The sequence below is a fragment of the Apodemus sylvaticus genome, chromosome 2 (assembly GCF_947179515.1).
Source record: "Apodemus sylvaticus chromosome 2, mApoSyl1.1, whole genome shotgun sequence".
Lineage (NCBI taxonomy): Eukaryota > Metazoa > Chordata > Mammalia > Rodentia > Muridae > Apodemus > Apodemus sylvaticus.
In genome coordinates this window covers 180984548-180997864 of record NC_067473.1, presented here as the reverse complement: position 1 = coordinate 180997864, position 13317 = coordinate 180984548, and the positions used below count along the sequence as shown (strand labels likewise).

Below are 13317 nucleotides of genomic sequence, written 5' to 3'. Positions count from 1 at the left end.
ACAGTTTATTCTTGAGCCACATATGAGCAACCAGAGCCTGAGAACATGGATTCAGATTTCCCACAAAGACAAGTTCAGCTGCAGAAGAGTTTAAAGGAGATTGTGTTAGCGACAGAACAAAGAACACCCTAAGTCAATTCATTTGCCAAATCCTTCTGTGGGGACCATAGGTAGGCAGGTTAAAACAGCGCAGGAAGACTGGCTTAAGTCTAGACAGCATCTGATGACTGTTTAGCTTTCAGGTTGGTGGAAGCAGAGTGGTCTGCTAACAATGTTTCAAAGATTAATAGTTATAAAGATGTTAAGGCAGACACATGAATCAGTGACATTAGGCTGAACTCCGTGCTGTTTTGACTCCCCATGGTCATGAATCTCTCACCAGTCCACACAGGAGAGTTTTGTTTGTGTTAATTTGTTCTCAATCAGAAAAGTCTTGGACAAGTGAGCATGTGGGGTGAGGGCCGATGAGGGTGGGACTGAGGAGAGATAAAGGCTACTTAGAGGATGTCAGTCAGCAGGAGAGTAGGATGTAACTTTCCATAGGAAAAACCTTGTAGCACAACTGAAACCCCCGCTGGATCTGTAAGCCAAGCTGAGGGAGAAGCTGTCCAGTACAGTCCTGAAACAGAACTCCTTCCCACCATCCTGGTGCCCTTCAGAGAGCTACAGCAGGAAGGGACCCCCCTTCACAGAGCTACAGCAGGAAGGGACCCCCTTCACAGAGTTATAGCAGGCTTAAATAGAACAGCACGCGTTAAACAAGAGCCTTGGTGTGTGAGTGTGAGGTTTGTATGTGGTACTGCACCTGTGTGGCTGTCTGCACCTCTGTGGTATCTGCACCTGAGTGGTATATACACCTATGTGGTACATGCACCTGTGTGGTTGTCTGCACCTCTGTGATATCTGCACCTGTGTGGTATATGCACCTGTGTGGTACATGCACCTGTGTGGTATCTGTTCCTATGTGGTATCTGCACCTGTGTGGTACATGCACCTATGTGGTACATACACCTGTGTGGTACATGCACCTATGTGGTATCTGCACCTGTGTGGTACATGCACCTATGTGGTACCTATACCTGTGTGGTACCTATACCTGTGTGGTACCTATACCTGTGTGGTACCTGCACCTGTGTGGTACCTGCACCTGTGTGGTACCTGCACCTGTGTGGTATCTGTACCTGTGTGGTACCTGCACCTGTGTGGTATCTTCACCTGTGTGGTACATGCACCTGTGTGGTACCTGTACCTGTGTGGTACCTGCACCTGTATGGTATCTGCACCTGTGTGGTACCTGCACCTGTGTGGTACTTGTACCTGTGTGGTATCTGCACCTGTGTGGTATCTGCACCTGTGTGGTATCTGCACCTGTGTGGTATCTTCACCTGTGTGGTACATGCACCTGTGTGGTACCTGTACCTGTGTGGTACATGCACCTGTGTGGTACCTGCACCTGTGTGTTACATGCACCTGTGTGGTACCTGCACCTGTGTGGTACCTGCACCTGTGTGGTACATGCACCTGTGTGGTACCTGCACCTGTGTGGTATCTGCACCTGTGTGGTACATGCACCTGTGTGGTACATGCACCTGTGTGGTTGTCTGCACCTGTATGGTACCTGCACCTGTGTGGTATCTTCACCTGTGTGGTACCTGCACCTGTGTGGTACATGTACCTGTGTGGTATCTGCACCTGTGTGGTACATGCACCTGTGTGGTATCTGCACCTGTGTAGTACATGCACCTCTGTGGTACATGCACCTGTGTGGCATCTGGACCTGTGTGGTACCTGCACCTGTGTGGTATCTTCACCTGTGTGGTATCTGCATCTGTGTGGTATCTTCACCTGTGTGGTACATGCACCTGTGTGGTACCTGTACCTGTGTGGTACATGCACCTGTGTGGTACCTGCACCTGTGTGTTACATGCACCTGTGTGGTACCTGCACCTGTGTGGTACCTGCACCTGTGTGGCACCTGCACCTGTGTGGTACATGCACCTGTGTGGTATCTGCACCTGTGTAGTATCTGCACCTCTGTGGTACATGCACCTGTGTGGCATCTCGACCTGTGTGGCACCTGGACCTGTGTGGTACCTGCACCTGTGTGGTACCTGCACCTGTGTGGTATCTGCACCTGTGTGGTATCTTCACCTGTGTGGTACATGCACCTGTGTGGTACCTGTACCTGTGTGGTACATGCACCTGTGTGGTACATGCACCTGTGTGGTACCTGCACCTGTGTGGTACCTGCACCTGTGTGGTACCTGCACCTGTGTGGTACATGCACCTGTGTGGTATCTGGACCTGTGTGGTACCTGCACCTGTGTGGTACCTGCACCTGTGTGGTACATGCACCTGTGTGGTACATGCACCTGTGTGGTATCTGCACCTGTGTGGTACATGCACCTGTGTTTTACATGCACCTGTGTGGTATCTTCACCTGTGTGGTATCTGCACCTGTGTGGTACATGTACCTGTGTGGTATCTGCACCTGTGTGGTACATGCACCTGTGTGGTATCTGCACCTGTGTAGTACATGCACCTCTGTGGTACATGCACCTGTGTGGCATCTGGACCTATGTGGTACATGCACCTGTGTGGTACATGCACCTGTGTGGTACATGCACCTATGTGGTCACAGGTGTGCGCTTGTACTTGCACACAGGGGAAGGGGGGGGACATTGGGCTTCTTCTTCATTCACTCTCTATTTAATCCTTAGGGGTGGAATCTCTCCCTAAATTTGAAACTAGTGTTTCAGCTAGGCTAGCAGCTGTTATGCCTCAGTGTTCCTCCTTCCCCTGTCCCCAGCATCACTGGGGTCATGGGATGTGGGACCACACCTGTTCCTCCTGCTCCTGTCCCCAACATCACTGGGGTCCCAGGCATGTGAGAACATGCTGGTGTGTTACGTAAGTGTTGAGAATCCAAACTCAGGCCCTTACCCATGTGCAGCAAGTCTCTCCCACTGAACCATCTTCCCAGCCTCCTAAGTGGAAATTTGTTGACTATTTCTGTTGTTTAATTGTGTTGCCTTTTATCCCAGATTATCACTAATGTTACAGATAAGAATCCAGACTGGCTTAGAACTCACAGAGATCTAGCTGTCTCTCTCTCTGCCTCCCAAGCTGGGAGTGAAGTTGACACCACTGGGATCCATCCACAAGTCTGTTTCGGAAGCAATTATGTTATCAGTCCCTTGCTTAATGACTTCCGCTGTTATGGTAGGGAGCTTTTTGTGTCCCCAGGTCTTACAGACGTCTCCTGTGTTTTCTTTTGTTTGTATATATGTACACTCATTCTATCTGAAGTTAAATTTCCTGAACGGTGGGGCAAACATCAATCTTAGTTATGACTGCTGATTACCTGATGGTCCTGGTACCATGCACAATCTCACAAAAGCTGGTTTGAAATGTCATTAATCAGACGAGGAGTCCTCAGGTGTGGAGAGTTGTGTCCTGTCTGGGGCCTCCTGACTTACTACAGTTCTATGCTCAGATTTCGGACTGCAAGCTGCCTCTCCCCCAGGCCCGCCCACCCTCCACCACTCCTTCACTGAGTGTTGTCTTGAATGCATGCTTTGATTTAGTTTACACCTTTCCAGTGAAATTCAGGCTCATCTCAAATTTTACTTTAAAATAATAGTGGCATTTTAGTTGAGACTATGTTGTATTTACACATGTATGTGGGGGAAGACTAAAAAAAAAACCTATCCATTTTAATGTCTCTGTAAAATATCACATATTTGTTAAACTTGTTTCAGGTTGTTTGGAGCTATGTTACAATAATGATTTAGATATTTTATTATTTTTTTTTTGAAAAATCCTCCATGACTGCTGTGTAGTAAGCTGGCCTTGTGCACATCTCTGCTGGCTCCAATGGCTATTTCAGTGGTGTTGCTGTGTGCACTACATGGATGGCTACTGACGGACTTCCTCTTACAGACATTTTTTAAAAACCTTTTCTTCCATAGTGTGTATGTCTTTATGTTGTTGAGTTCTTATTTTAATACTTTTATGATGACAATATAGCCTGCACAGCAGTTGTTTCATAATATTGATTTCTCTTTTGTGACAAATTGTGCAGTTTTTAGAAGTTTCTATTCTATATTTTTAAAATGTACATTTTTAAACTGAAGACTAACTATGTGGAGTTGTGAATTTTTACTATCTGTGGTTTTATGTGTGTGTACATATACATATATACATGCATACACACATACATGGATGCATATATGTATAATACATACACATGCTTGTACACATACACATTTATGCACACATGCATTCACATGCATATGCACATGTATAATACATAATGCAAATATACATTTATGCATAGACACATACATGCATGCATATATACATAAAACATGCATACATATGCACATTAATGCTTACATGTATATACACATGCACACACATGTATAATGCAATCATACATTTATACACACACATGTACATGTATACACACACTATATACATATATACATAGATCCATACATACTTATATATTATCTTTTTAGTGACATAAAATTTTCATGGTCTTCTGAATCTGATCAACACATTTTATAAGCTTTTCAGGATATTAAAAATTAAATATTCAGTTTTATAAAAATAATGCATCCCACAGTTTTTTTTTTAACAATCTAGGAGAACAATAAAGCTTAAAAAGAAAAGCAGCTGTCCCCCTCACCCCTTCTTCACCCTCCAGTCATCTTTCAAGAAATCAATTTTTTCCACTGTCTTTGCCTGACCTTTTTTCTTCTCTGATTTGAAAGCAGCGTGCTTAATTACAGTTTTAAATTTTCTGACGTATCTATTGATTTCTTGTGGGAAAATGAAGATTGCTCTCTCTTCTCGTGGCCCTCTCAGCAGGCCCGTCCTGGATGCTGCACTTTGCCAAGCTCCCGCTCAGGTCATGCCTGCGCTACAAACACATAGCTTGCCAGGCAAGCAGCCTGGTGTGCTGTTTTCCGTCCCGCTCAACTTTTCGTTTTTTCCGAGTCTTACAGAGCCCCTCTGTGCCGCATTCCTGTGGGAGCCCCAGCAGCTCCCTTGCAACTACCACAGCTTTTGGCCTGTTAGGGCAATTAGGGACGTTGAGACAACCATTCCGGAGGTTCGGGCTTTTGCTCACCCCCCTCTGACGGACAGCTTTCTTTCGAGCCTACCATGCAGCTGTTTGCTTGGAGTCTCCCGTTGCCAGAACCCATATGTCTCTGTATTTTTTAAGTGCCAACAGTTCTTATCACCTAAATATTCTCCTTTTTATAGTACCCCAGTCTGGATACAATCACAATTAATATTTTTAGACAGACTAATATAGATTTCAAGGCATTTCTTTCTGAGCTTCTAATGATCTTGGTTCCTTCTGTGTCTGAGTTCCAGGCTGTCCCCCAGTGCTCTGAAGTCTTGACTCTCTCTGTTCTCATGTCAGGACCTGTTAAAGGTGGCCTTTGCAGAAGCTGAGACTGTGACACTCTAGGTTTCTCTTGGATGGCTCCCGGGATTCATTGTACTCGGTCACATGCAGATCTTTGTTCTTGTGCTGGTTAAGGTAAATGCCACCATTCCTCTGGGCTGCGGGAGTCTGGCTGTGGATGCTGTGTGCATAGGATATTGGCTGTTTCCCTCAGACTGAGCACACATCTGTCCAGATGTGCTACATCTTCACCCACGCACTGATTACAGACAGAGCATGGCTTTTGAGTCTGACCCTAATACCTCACATTCACACTGATAACCTTTCTGTTTGGGATGCCCTCTTCCACAGTGTCTCCTGACTGTGGGCACAGGACGCTGCCACCTTTTCTACTCTGCAAATGGCTTCTTGGTTTGGTTTCTCTATGGTTTCCATTTTGTTTTGCTTTCTGTGGATAATTTTTGTGGCAACCCATGGGGTGGGGGAGATGTTTGGTCCCCAAAAGTCTGCTTTCTTTCTTGCTTTCACTGTGGATATGGGTTTTTGAAAAGCAATTGTTTGTCTTCTTTCTGGAGATCTGCTGAAGGGAAAGAGAAATAGAGCCCTTCTGTTTCTAGATCTTGCTCAATTTGTAATCCCAGCAATGTGTAATAACCAGCAACCTGTTAACCGAACAGTTTAATCTTCTCCTTAACTGAGACTTGGAGTATATTCTGTGCCAGTGCTTTAGACTGTAAGTCCCACCTGTGCCCAGCCACTCGTTAGCTTTGTTGTAAATATTTTTAGAGCTATTTTCCTTCTATGGCAGCTGCCTTATGCTTCATCACGGTGACAGCGTTTCGCTCCCTGGCATCAGCAATTTCGTTAGTATTTGTTAGTGTCTTCTGAGAGCCTAAGCCCACAGGTTTTCTTTTGCTTTTCTATTATTTTATCTATATTTCCAATAGCTGTCTTGCTCCACTGATAATTATGTTGGAGTTTTCTTGTGAGGCATGAATTTTTTTTCTTATGGTTCCGAGTATCGCAGTGTCTTCATTAAATAGAAACTTAATTTTCCTTGTTTTGCTTTGCTTTTGAAACAAGGTCTGGATATGTAGCCCAGGATGGTCAGGAATTCTCTGGGTAGCCCCAGCTAGCCTCAAACTCAAGCAACCCGCCTTCCTCAACCTTGAATACTCAGATTACAGGCATGAACAGAACTTCATTGGTTTTTTATCTTTATTTAATTTTAGTATATGGGCTGCTGAATAGTACACTTCATTTCATTTTAGTATGTGATACACAGCTCCTCTGAGCTAGATTATAAAATGTAGAGGGTTAAATAGATGGATCCCTCGTCTCCAGGGAATATGCAGCCTTAAAGGATATATTGACTCTTATTGAGAAATTCAATAACTTTTACTACTTTTAGTTTAGTCGTTGCTACTACTCTTTTTGTTTATATAGTTTTCTGTTATTCATGCACATGCAGGTAGGCACTGGTGCACCACAGTCAAGTCTCTCCTTCTACCACGTGGTTCACAGGATTGAAACCAGGATGCAGCCTCAACCTGCCTATACCTACTGAGCAGTCCTACCTGCTGTGTGTTGTGTTTTCTGAGAAAGAGTCTTCCATTCTGTAGCCCAGGCTGGCCTGCAATTTACTATGTAGCTTAGGTTAGCATATGAATCATGGTATTCCTCCTCCTTCAGACCACAGCAGCCAAAGAAGACCATTAAAAGGTTCAGTGAGGATGAAGGCGTTCACTGTAAATGTTTGGGCTGGATCTTCAAGAGTCAGGAGAGTGTCACGGGGCAGCGAATGGATAAGTGACCCCAAGTGTGTGAAGTATGTGAGTGCTGGTGCACACAGACGCCAGAGCGAAGTATGTGAGTGCTGGTGCACACAGAAGCCGGAGCCCAGCCAAGGGGCAGAAGGCAGCTGGTACCACTCCTGTGTGGTCCTCACAGGACTTTATAACAAGTTAGCAAACCTCAAAACCAACACTGATAAACTGTGGATCAATAGACGGTAACTACATTTAGACATCTGCTGCACAGTGAACGATTACAGAGTTGAGTAGAGCTCAGATTTAAAATTGCATTTTAGTTACCTACTTTGTGTTTCTGCTAGAGGCAAATGAGGAAGGGGGAAAATGCCCGGGACGGACACTGGGGGCAGATGAGAGACAGCGTGCAGCTCACAGGGTGGGTATATCAAGATGAATTTTTGAAATAAATTCTAGCCTATCGTAATAATCCTTTTACAGTGTGTTTGCATGTGCCAAGATTACAGTGCATACTTGGAATAAACACATCTTTGAACTGCCAGAAACCGGTCAATAAAGCTAGGGAAGGGAGGCTAGTCCCCATGTCTAGAAGCCAGAGGGAGCGACTCCCTAGAGGAGGGGAGATCCACCTTAGAGCAGAACATTTGGGAAGGGGTACGAAGCTGGTCCTGAGAGGCAAAGGGGGGAGGATGCAGTTAGGGATGCAGAGGACAGTGAAGGACAGGGGGACCGTTCACAGGGACACTCTGCTGTATGCATCTCTCACAGGGACACTCTGCTGTATGCATCTCATTGCTACGAGAAACACCCGGCAGCTTAGGGAAGCGTTTGCCCATCCAGGAGGGGCGGGCATGACTGGCGGCAGGAGCACGATGAGCATGGCTGATAGCACCATGTGTGCAGTTAGGAAACAGAGAGGTGGATGCTGGGATTCAGTTGGCTTTCCCTCCTTTCTACAGTCACCGGCCTCAGCCCAAGGGCTAGTGACGCTCACATTCAGGGCAAGCCTTCCCTCCTTACAGGAACCGTTGTAGAAATACCTTCACAGATACACCAGGAGTATTTCCATGGTGAGTATAACAAACCCACTCAAACTGGCAACAATAATTAACCATTGCATCTTCTAAGTGGGTGTATCTCACAGACCCAGAGAGTGATGGATACAAGGGTCCAGCGGTAGACTGGCTAGAATTCCAGACCGTGGGGTAGCAATGAGGTCTAGGTTATTCTAGCCAAAGTGCAGAGCGGTTTAGTTAGGTCATCTGTGTGCTGCTTCTACATCACTGGGAAGGCATCTTGGAATTTAGGAAGAGCAAAGGATGTGGGTGGGCGAGAGTAGACATGATTGAGTTGCTGAGCAGAGCCCACATCCAACTTGGGAATTCATCAGGGGGATGTTGGCACCAGTCTAGTTCCTTAGGTTCCTAGGGCAAAGGTTCTCAGCCTGTGGGTCTCAACCCCTTTGGGGGTCACATATCCGATATCTACATTACAATTCATAACAGAAATACAATTACAGTTATGAAGTCCCAGAAAAATAGTTTTATAATTGGGGTTGCCAGCGTGTGAGGAACTGTATTAAAGGGTCGCATCGTCAGGAAGGTTGAGAACCACTGGTCTAGGTGAGTAACTTCTGCAGACACAATTGTCACCTTTCCCTTGGAAATGGCTACTGTGGCTTCTGGGTCAAGGGTGTGCAGACAGTCTGGGGGCCATCCTTCTGGGCTTGAGAAGCACACCTTCCTTCCTCTTCACAGGTGAAGAGCCATGATGGCCACAGTGCTTTGAATCCGGGTCGCCACAGTGGAGCTCACACACTCACAGCAGGCCTGCCCTGCCTCTCCTATGTCTGGCTCTGTTCTGCTCAGAGCTGTACTGTTGCTGCTCTCCCTGCGGAGAATGGGAACCAGGACAACTTGCCTCAAGAAGTCTTACTGTACTAGTTCACTGCCTGCCTCTGACCACCTCCCTCCGCCTTTCTCCCTCCCCTCTCCTCTGTCTCCTTCCTCTCTCTCTGCCTCCCCCTCTGTCCCTTCCTTCTCCTCCTTCCCCTCCCTCTCTCCCTCCTTTTCCTCCACCTAATCTCTATCACTCCTTCCCCGACTCTTTTCTCGTTCTCTTCTCCATTTGTATTTCCACAGTGGATCAGCAGCCTCTTATCCGGTTTCCCAGCTGCCAGCCGCTTTACTTCCTAAACTTATCTCCTTTCCAAGCCTGACACTGATACGTGCTGAGGACAGCCACTGTGGCATGAGGGGCCCTCAGCACAGGGTGACAGTTAGGGCAGAATGTTAGAGATATGGAGGTATTTTACAGCACACCTTACCCTCAGCCACTGTCTGCACCAGCCCCTCCCTCATGTCTCAGGACCAGCAAGCCTTCCTAGTTTTTGTGGCATTTCGTGCACATACCTGTGATCTTGTAGCTTTATGCTCCTCTGTTTCCCTAGCAAGGATTCTTGAAGTGTTACTCATTCCATAGCTTTCTCTGACCCCCCCTCTCTCTCTCTCTTTCTCTCTCTCTCTCTCTCTTTCAAGGCAAAACTGATTTGTGTTTTTGTTGTTGTTTGGTTTTTTTCTCCTGCATTCTATAGTACTTTGCAGATCTATCAAGCAGGGAACTTGAGATACATCATGTTGTGTTTGTTACGCTTCTGTTTCCTAAACGGGACTTGGATTTCTTGAGTTAAAATATGAGGCATTATCCTGAGGAGAGACAGCTTGGTGGGTGAAGCAGGGCAAGTATGAGGGCCAGATGTCAAATTTCTGGAACCCACCTAAAGCTGGGCACAGTGCCAGGCATCTGCCATCTCAGTGTTCCCACGGTGGGATGAGGGACAGAGACAAGAGCATCCCTTGAAGCTTTGGGAGCAGCTAGCTTGGCGTATACAGCCGCAAACAAATCCCAGAAACCAACGTGGGAGGTCATGACTGACACCTAAGGTTGCCATCCGACCCCTACAATGCACAATATGCCCAAACTCACATATGCCAGCAAGATCAGTAAAACGTTAAGTGAAGATGCAAATAAGCCAACGACGCCATTTCTCTCCTGGCACCAGGCCATACATTTCAGTTACTTTTGTTTGGATGAGGGATTCTTTCCATAGGCAACCGTGGATGATCAGAGGGATGTAGAATTCTTCAGAAAGAGATATGGGCAGCTGTCTGCATGGAGGTATAACTGTAGTAAAACTATCTTTTCCTATTTAGTTGTGGAACCACGTTCTGCCTCTCTGCCTGGGGTGCCCACTATGTTCTGCCTCTCTGCCTGGGGTGCCCAGGTACTGCCAGCACATCAGCTGGAGAAGGCAGGCCAAAGTCCAGACTAGAGTGTCCACAGCTGGTGTTTTGCTTTGGGGCATCAGATACTACTATATGCTGAACCTGAAGGGAAAAGAGGATCTGGGGTGAATTCTGTGGTTCCTGAGTCCCTCTCTGGGTACCTGGGTTCTGCCAGTGTGCTACCTGGAGAGGAGGACTGGAATGGGGATCCATGGTCCGTGTTTATCCTCCTGGCATCTCCATGCTAGACAGGAAGGAGACCGTGGAGCCCGAGAGAAACAGAAGAATCTGATCCAATTGGGAAGGAGTGTGGAGAAGCAGAAGGGCGAGGAAGGAAAAGCCTTCTCTGAGAGTCTAAGGCATGGCTCTTTTGGGAGAAGGCCTTCCCCACAGAGCTCTCGAAAGAAGCAGCTCTCTGAGATGAGCCTTGCTTGTTCATACTGCTTTAATGGAAGTGGATGTGGGCACATACATCTTATTCAGGGTGAACCAGGGATTATATACCTCTTGGGGATGGGCGTGAGACTATCAAGGAAAGGAAGGTCATTGGCTAACAGGTACAGCTATTGAGATACCTCATTAGCATGGAGACAAACTCTGGGTGCTCTGCTACCTGACTGAGTGCCCAGGATCCTCTCAGTTGGTGAAAGAGTCTGGGGAGGGGCTACCCCACTCCTACCTGATCTCGGAGATTCCTGGCTTTGCGCATGCCTCACCGCCCCAGTTCTTAGGCCTATCTAGCAGGGCAGCAACAAGGCCTGCGTATAGTCTTCGAGTTAGAACATCAGCCAACTAAACCTTCCTAGAACGTGGCCTTGCGATGGGAAAAGCTGTCTCACAAGTAATTCTTGTTAATTACTTGTAACAAGATGAAGAAACCAGTTTTATGTTACCGCTGCCACCACCACCTCAGCCGCCATCTTTATGGATTCACAAACGTTAAATTGTTTTACATTCTAGGAAAGAACAAGACAGACAGTTGATATTAGTCTAGCAGAGCTTCACTGAGAGATATCGATGAGTTCAAGGTTGGGGGGGTTGATAAATTGGGGTATTTGAAGAGAAATTCCAAGTAAAGTTTTTTCCCCCCGTGTTCCCGAGCCTTCAGAGGATTGGGTGAACGGTGGGCTTCGATCTGTCTCTGTGTCTGCGGTTTAACTGACCCTTTTGTTTCTCATAGGTTTGAAAACCTGCTGTGGTCCAGAAAGAAGTTTGTGGACAACATGAAGATCTATAACCACAGTTACATCTACATGCCTGCCTTTTCGATGAAGACGGGCACAGAGCCATCTCTCCGTGTGTATTACACACTGAAGGACGTTGGAGCCAATCAAACAGTGCTCTTTGCCAACCCCAACTTTCTGCGGAACATTGGAAAGTTCTGGAAGAGTAGGGGGATCCATGCCAAGCGCCTGTCCACAGGACTCTTTTTGGTGAGTGCGGCCTTGGGCCTCTGTGAGGAGGTGTCCATCTATGGCTTCTGGCCCTTCTCTGTGAATATGCAAGGGGAGCCTATCAGTCACCACTACTATGACAACGTCCTGCCCTTCTCTGGCTTTCATGCCATGCCTGAGGAATTTCTTCAGCTTTGGTATCTTCATAAAGTCGGCACACTGAGGATGCAGCTGGACCCGTGTGAGGAGCCATCACCACGGCCCACTTCCTAGGGACTGCAGAAGAAGAAAGGACTGGATGGGGGTATTTTTGCTAGTCATTTTTTTAATGTGACTTCCAAAAGGAACTGCCAAAGTGTGCCGTGGATTGGCATGATAGGAAACAAACAAAATCCCAAGCAAACCTGCTTTTTGATGTTGGCTTGGAGAACAACAAGAACTAAAATGTCCAGGGGAATGTTTTTATAGAGTGTTGTGGATTCACAAGTGAAACAGCCCCAAGGAGACAATGCTGGCAGAACACGTGTCTATGGTTCAAAGCTAGAAGATGCAATTCAAGGACCAGATGAACTCTAGTTGCTGAGGCCAAGGTGCCAATCATGGCAACCTGTGGGAGATGCTGGGGTATTGCTGACTGTCAACATACACTGGCATCAAAATCATTTTAAAAGACCTGTCTTATTGAGACTGGCATTAGAACTATAGGTTTAAAAAAATATTATTGATTTTGCCCTGTTTAGGGCTATGGGTAGGTGATGGTATAGACTTACAAAATCCTTCCTGCTGATTATTGTGATTCATTAAACTAAGTCTATGATGACTATAGTCCCCTCCACTAGTTTGGTTTTAAATAAGAATCGCTTCTTGCCTTTTTTTGGTTAAGTCTACCTAGCATGAAGCTCTGTTGAGTTTAGACTGTGTTGATTCATTGTCTAGATCACATGAGCCACTTCCTCAAATCAGAAGTTGAGAGAGAAACTTAATTTTTGGTCCCCATTACATCAGCCCATTGGCCCTGTTCTTTTCACAGACTCACTAGACATGCAAGTACATTGTTTACTTGTAAAGTAGCAGAAGTGTCTTCATCATTTAACGAGAGGTAGAGCAGCTCACAGAGTGAGAGCTTAGTCTTTAAAATAGATAGACCAGAAGGCAGGGCCTTTTCCTCTCTAACATGAATATTTCCTTTCAAGATAACTCATGAGTGTATGCACATATGTCTATACATATAGATACATATGTATAGCATATGTCATAGGTATACACACATGAATATAGCTACATATACTCTGACACTCTCTACACTCTGTACAAAGAAATCAAAGATTATTTTCATGTAATCGTCTGTACTGAGTGTGTGCCGCCTGGAGTCTGTAACCAGTATGGGAGAGCCACAGAGATATAGTGTGAACTCCCTTCCATGTTGGCATGGTCAAGCTGGCAGGGAG

The 13317-nt window shown here is 46.2% G+C and overlaps 1 protein-coding gene across 1 annotated transcript in view; it reads left to right on the top strand.

Moving 5' to 3' along the window:
* St8sia1 (ST8 alpha-N-acetyl-neuraminide alpha-2,8-sialyltransferase 1) overlaps positions 1-12658 on the top strand; it is a 132391-nt gene extending 119733 nt beyond the window's left edge. The window contains exon 5 of the mRNA XM_052172767.1: positions 11656-12658. Within this exon, the coding sequence (XP_052028727.1) occupies positions 11656-12142 (487 nt within the window). The 3' untranslated portion in view covers positions 12143-12658. The remainder of the gene's footprint in view (positions 1-11655) is intronic.
* Positions 12659-13317: the final 659 nt, after the last annotated feature.